This window comes from Hipposideros armiger, unplaced genomic scaffold (genome assembly GCF_001890085.2).
Source record: "Hipposideros armiger isolate ML-2016 unplaced genomic scaffold, ASM189008v1 scaffold_383, whole genome shotgun sequence".
Classification (NCBI taxonomy): domain Eukaryota; kingdom Metazoa; phylum Chordata; class Mammalia; order Chiroptera; family Hipposideridae; genus Hipposideros; species Hipposideros armiger.
In genome coordinates, this window is record NW_017731733.1 from 178,667 (window position 1) to 184,992 (window position 6,326).

Consider the following 6,326-nt stretch of genomic DNA (forward strand, 5'->3'; position numbering starts at 1 on the left):
GGCAGTGTCACTGGCCCTCATATGTGGGATCCGAACCGGGGCCCTCTGGCGTCCCAAGCCAGTTCTTAACCATCGCGCCACTCGGCCGGCCCGCATCTCATCCATCTTTTCATTCCCAGGCTTTAGCATGCCAATCAGTGTCTAGTGTATGCTCAATAAGGTATGTGGAGTGGATGAGTCAATTTAAAATAATATATAGTTGGTAGCTACAAAGAGCCTTGGCAACCTAAACGCATGTGCTATGCCCTTGATGAAACTGACGAGTTTACACCAGGGGTCGGCAAACTGCAGCTCGCGAGCCACGTGCAGCTCCTTGGGTACATATATGTGGCTCTGAAGTAAAATTGAAAATGAAAATAAAACTATCATAGTTTCATTTATAATATTACTTTAAATTTTCCTTATTTGTAAATATATATTTATGGCTCTCGAATATTTTTTAAATTGTTGTGAGGGACAGGATTGGCTCTTCCAGGGGTCAGCAAACTTTTGAGACAGAACGTACCCAAAGAGCCTCAAGTGGCTCGCCAGCCGCAGTTTTCTGACCCCTGGTCTACATCAATCACTTGAATTTGTTAATCAGTTGAATCAGTAAAATCAGCAAAATGTATAGGAAGAGTTTTCAGGGTCACAGGTGATAAGGATATGAAATCACTATAAAAATGTATGATCACACTTCCCCCCCAGTATGTTTCTAAAGCTGTATTATTGAGGTTTAGTCAATGAGGGCTTGTTAGGAAAAGAACAAAACTTTAAAGCTCTTTAAAGTATTATACTCATGACTAACAGATAAAGTTTATTATTTTAATAGTTTCTGTATTATATACTATATAATACACTTCAAAGTAAACTAAAAACTTCGCTATGTTAAAAGCCAGTCTCTCAAAGGATTTATGTATTTAACACATCAATAGAAAACGATGAAAATCAAAGACCTCACACAAGCCTGAGAAAGTTTATTTTACAAAAACAGCAACCTAACAACCCAGTATAAGTCACATGTATAACAGTGATTACCCTTAAATTACTAGAACATGCCAAAGAGATGAAATAGATGCCTAAGGGTCTCATTTAGTCAAATGAATACATGTTAATAAACAGTACCCAAACACAACCCTGTAAGCACTTTCACTAAATCTCTACATTATTTTTACAAGAAAGATAAAAAATACATCTGATAACAATCAGTGGATGATGACCAGGAATTGACTTCATCTTTTATCAGGCTCAAGACACACACACACCACTCTACCCTGAATATGATAGATGGATAGTTACTGATAGAACTCAACTGTTAAGGGATTTGGGATACTAACCATCATGGAGGACACACTATGTTTAATCCTGACAATAATTCTACAAGGTAGCTAATATCTCTCGTCTTTTGTTTAGATGAGGCAACTGGGCCTTAAGGAGGTTAATGAACGTGCTCATGGTAACACTGATGCAAAGCCAGGGATTTTTAGAGTCTGTAGACACCAAAGCTCACATTAGTGAAAACAAACCACAAGCAAAACATTAATGCTGACAGCCTGTGGAATTTTTAACAACACTATCATAACAAATCCTTCCATACCATGAAATCATGAAGACTGTAACACTAGCTACTGGCAACACATGTCTGTTTCTTCTCTCTGCTCTATGACACATGGAATTATCATCTCATTAGATCTTCTCATGGACAGCCTCAGGAGAGAAATGTTTAAATAGCTTACGTTCATCAGTAGTCGCCACACTTACCTAAGCTTGACCTTGTGTTGGATCTTTCTATGATTGCGTGCTTGCTGGGGTTGTTTAACACTGAGCGTTTGGCCAGCGAGATGTCAGCAGTGACCCTTGTGATGGATATCCTGTTGGGGGAAAAGTAACAGAAGACCCTGAGATTATGAATTGAATTTAGGCAGAAATACATGCCCAAAATTCATTTAAGTAAATATGAAGTGTATATATAGTGACCATATTTTCAATCCAAAAAATGTTAGGGACCTTACTGATTTTTTTTTTTTAATCCTGCACTACCTAACTTAGCATTTATTAGTCGCTTGGTAAGTGCCAGGCACATTCTAAGCATTATTTGGTTACCTGGATTACCTCATTAAGTCATCCCCAAAACAGAAGTTTATTATCATCCCATTTTGCTGATGAAGAAAATGAGCCATAGGGTAGATTATTTACTCAAGGCTACATACTTACTAAAAATGGTGAAGCTGGGATTTGAACCCAGATGCCTGAGAGCTTCTATTCTCAGCCCCTGTGTTACAGACCCTCCTGTTAGTATGGTGCTGTGATGGACATGAAGAATACGAACAAGACAAACATGGTTGTCCATCAGAGAGCTAAGACTTAGTGGCAGAGATGGGGAATAAATAAGAAAATAAATTAATAAACGAAAGATTAAGATGACTTGTGAAGAGAACACAGAGGGTGTTGTGACAGACACTAATGAGTTAGGGAGATGATTTTAGATAGAAGTTGAAAACAACAAAATTTGGAAGCTGGAAAGAGCAAATGACTAAGACCGGAAACAGCCAATTATACCAGCCAGCAGCAGGAAAAGGTGTTGAGCAAAATAGAAGGGTCACAATACATCTGAAGAAGAAAGTGAAGCAGGGAAGGGACGAGAAACAGAGGTTTGGTTTAAAGCATTTCACAGAGCCCTCCATCTCCCCTCTGCCAGGTGATTGCTCTTTCCCTATGTGGTGTAAGGCCACTGGTTTGGTCTCTACAGGCAATAAAACAGGGCTTCTGACCAGGGAACCCTTGGCAGAGCAAGGACAGAGAATACATACTATGTGGAAAAGAAAGGATTCTAAATGGGGAACCTGACTGCCAAAGAGAAAAGACCCAAAGATAATGACAGTGGTGGTTTTCTATGAAGATTGTCCAGTAAGGTTGTTCTACAGGGAAGCGCAACGTTGACAAGCTCTGCCTATGAGCCCAGAATTTCTAATTGATTATTTCATGCCCTATTTTTGAGCACAGCAGTGTTCCTCTTAGGATAACCTCTCACATGAGAGACCAAATCACACGGAAAAATCCATTGCCAATAACATTCAAAGTTGAAAGCTAAGAGATGAGTATATCTAAGAAGCTAGAACAAATTTCTCTTTAAAAACTCAGAACAATGAAGAGTTTTTGGAAATTATATAACTGTAGAAATAAAAAAATTCAAAAGAAGGACTAGAAGATAAAGTTAATGACATCTTCTACAGAGTAAAACAGAAATGACTAAGAGATGGGAAATCGAAGAGAGGTATGAAAATTAGAGAATTACCCAGAAGGTTCAATTTCCAAATAACAAGAAGTCCAGAAAGGAGAGGGAGGGGGGGGGAGAGGGAGAGAGAGAGAGAGANAGCTAAGATGCTGAACAACAGCTCAACCTGGAGCTGGGCTGCCGTGAGTTGCCGGCGACGGTGTAGGCTGCAGCCCCTGCTGCAGTGGGCTGCCGTAAGCTACCATGTGTGGCTGGCAGCCGGTGTGAGCGGCTGGCAGCCGGTGTGAGCTGCCAAGAGCCGCTGTGAGTGGCTGTCCAGAGGCTGGCGACTGATCCACCTCACCCGGAAAGAGCGCAATGATAATACCAACATGGGCCAGTGAAGCAACGTCCTCCACAACTAGATGGAAGAACAAAAGGACAGCAACTTGTCTGTTCTCCTTCCCTCGATTCCCCAGCGCTGTTCGCATCCCTCCAGTTCCCCAATTTAAAAAAAAAAAACTCCTCAGGGTGACATTTCTCTTCCTTACTTTTGCTTATACTGCTCTGGCCACTGCTTTATATTCCTTCTCAAGGTTCTTCTTTCCAGCCACCCTGAAAATGCTGGTTCTCTTCAGGGTGCTGGGCTTGCCTTCTCCTTCTCCTTTCACTCCTCTGGCTACATGTGCAAACTAATGGCTTCAAAAAATAAGGTACAGTCATCCTTGTTATTTGTGGATTTTGTACTTGCAAATGCCCCTGCTTGCTAAAATTTATCTGTACGCCCCAAATCAATACTCGTGGCACTTTTGCAGTCATTCGGGGACATGCACACAGCAGGACAAAATTGGAGACCCCAATGCACACATACGCTGAGGTCAAATAAGTTGACTTCCTGGCTTGTTTCAGCTCTCCTGCTATAGAAAGTGTCCTTTGTGTGCTGTATTTAGCGCCATGTTTTTTTCTCGTGTGTGTGTGTGTGCGTGTGTGTGTGTGTGTGTGTGTGTGTGTTTCACTGAAACAGTCCCCAAGCATAGTGCTGAAGTGCCATCCAGTGTTCCTAAGTTCCGGAAGGCTACAATATGCCTTATGGAGAAAAATGTTTGTTAACTAAGCTTTGTTCAGGCATGAGTTATAGAGCTGTTAGCCCGTGGGTTTAATGTTAATTAACCAACAATGTAGGTGTTAAATAAAGTCTTTAAATAGAAGCATGCAGAAAACAATGATCAGTTTGATCAGTTGATCGGTTGATGAAAATATTAGGACCAGAGGCTTGCAGGAAATAGTGCAGTCTTCTAGAGGAAATAACCCTACATTTTCCCTGGAAGCAACGGCTCAGTATTGGCTCAGTATTTGCTAATTCTGTGTTCGCAGGGACTTCATGGAACAAAGCTACTATGAATATTGAGAATAGCCTGCATCTTACGCCCTGTCCTCTCTGTGGAGTTTCAGATCTGTCTATACCATTCCCTGCTGAGTATCTGGATCAGCGGTTCTCAACCTCTGGGTCGCGACCCCTTTGGGGGTCGAACGCCCCTTTCACAGGGGTCGCCTAAGACCATCGGAAAACAGAAAGATACTTACATTATGATTCATAACAGTAGCAAAATTACAGTTATAGAGTAGCAACGAAAATAATTGTATGGATGGGGGTCACCACAACATGAGGAACTGTGTTAAGGGGTCGCGGCATCAGGAAGGTTGAGAACCGCTGGTCTGAATGCTCCATAACCCTGCAAATTCAACAGGTCTATCATATCGCCATCCTCTTCCTCTCCCTGCCTGCGCACCCCCCCCCGGGGGCCACTACTTCAAACAAGCTCCTCGTCCTAAACCCCTTCCCCTCAGAATAACACCATCAATCATCCAGTTTCTCGAAGCAAAAAGCTGGAAATCATCTGGAAGTAGTCTCCTGTGTGTTCCACATTCCACAGATGGCCAAATCCTGACTCGAATCTCCGGATTCCTTTCTTTTCATTTCCTCTGCCACTGTCTTATTTCGGCCTCTCATATTCTCCAACTTGAATGATGACAAAATCCTCCTAAGTGACCTCCCTGTCCAAGTCTTGCCCCCTCCCCACCCTGCTGACACAGGGATTCTTCGAAAGGCACTAGTTTTATGATGCACCCGTTTCAGAACTGAGGGCACCATTTCTGAAGCTGCTTTCACAAAATCCTAGGTGGTTTTTTTGTTTCATTCCACTCTTGCCCTGCTCCATTATCTTCCCCACAATGCAGTCAGTGATCCTTCTAAAACATAAGTGACATCATGTCACTTCTCTGCTTTCCCACACCTTATCACACCCACACTAAAAGGCCTACAAAGTCGTGGCAGACATGCTCCTGCCTCAGGGCCTTTGCACCTCTAGTTCTCTCTGCCCAGAATTCTCTTCTCGGGTAGCTGCAGGCCTAAGGAATTCACAACATAAATCATTCTGCTAAAACGTCAAGGCCTCAGAGAGGCCTCCCCCGACTTCCCCATATAAAATCATACCCTCCTCAGGCCTGCTTCTTCTGGGACTCATCAACCACTGACAGACTGTATCTGTCTACACTGACATCTGTTAGCTTCTGTCCGTGTCTTCCCGGTGAAACGAGCTCTATGCGAGTGAGTACTTGGTATCCTTCCCTTCTGTGTCTCCAGCATAATATCTAGCACATGGTTGGTACTCAAGTATGTGCTCCATGGATGAATAAATACTTCAAATGTCTACATGGTTCTGTCATACCTTAAGGATGAGCTCCAAGTTCCTTAATATCTTCTTCTGCCCATATCCGGTATCATCTCCCACCTCCTGCTTTTAAAAACCATACCTTCAGCCAAAGGGAAGCATCCATGTTTCCCAGAAGCCTCTTGTTTTAAATCCCCATTATCCTTTTCACCACTTTCCCTTTTTTCTTGGCTGAACCGTGTCATGTTTCAAGTCTCAGCTCGGGCTTAGCTCCTTGGAAGAACCTTTTCCAGTGGCCTGCACCCCGCTGCAGCATTTACTCTTGACCAACAAGTTGAATGCACGACCACTTTTCTCACCACCCTCTGTTTCAATGGGCTGTTGACTTTTTTGCCTCATTGCTACACAGAGCTTCCTGGGGGTAGGGCCTGCATCTCATCCATCTTTTTTTTTTTTTTTAA

The 6,326-nt window shown here is 42.7% G+C and overlaps 1 protein-coding gene across 6 annotated transcripts in view; it reads right to left on the bottom strand.

The window, feature by feature from the left end:
• The window catches only part of CACNB2 (calcium voltage-gated channel auxiliary subunit beta 2), a 44,811-nt gene that overhangs the window by 14,261 nt on the left and 24,224 nt on the right, over positions 1-6,326 (bottom strand). For all 6 annotated transcript variants that reach the window (XR_002126289.1, XR_002126290.1, XM_019662923.1 and 3 more), the window contains exon 6: positions 1,741-1,850. Coding sequence is in view for 4 of the 6 variants with exons in the window: in XM_019662923.1 (XP_019518468.1) it covers positions 1,741-1,850 (110 nt within the window). In the remaining 2 variants the exon portion in view is untranslated. The remainder of the gene's footprint in view (positions 1-1,740; positions 1,851-6,326) is intronic.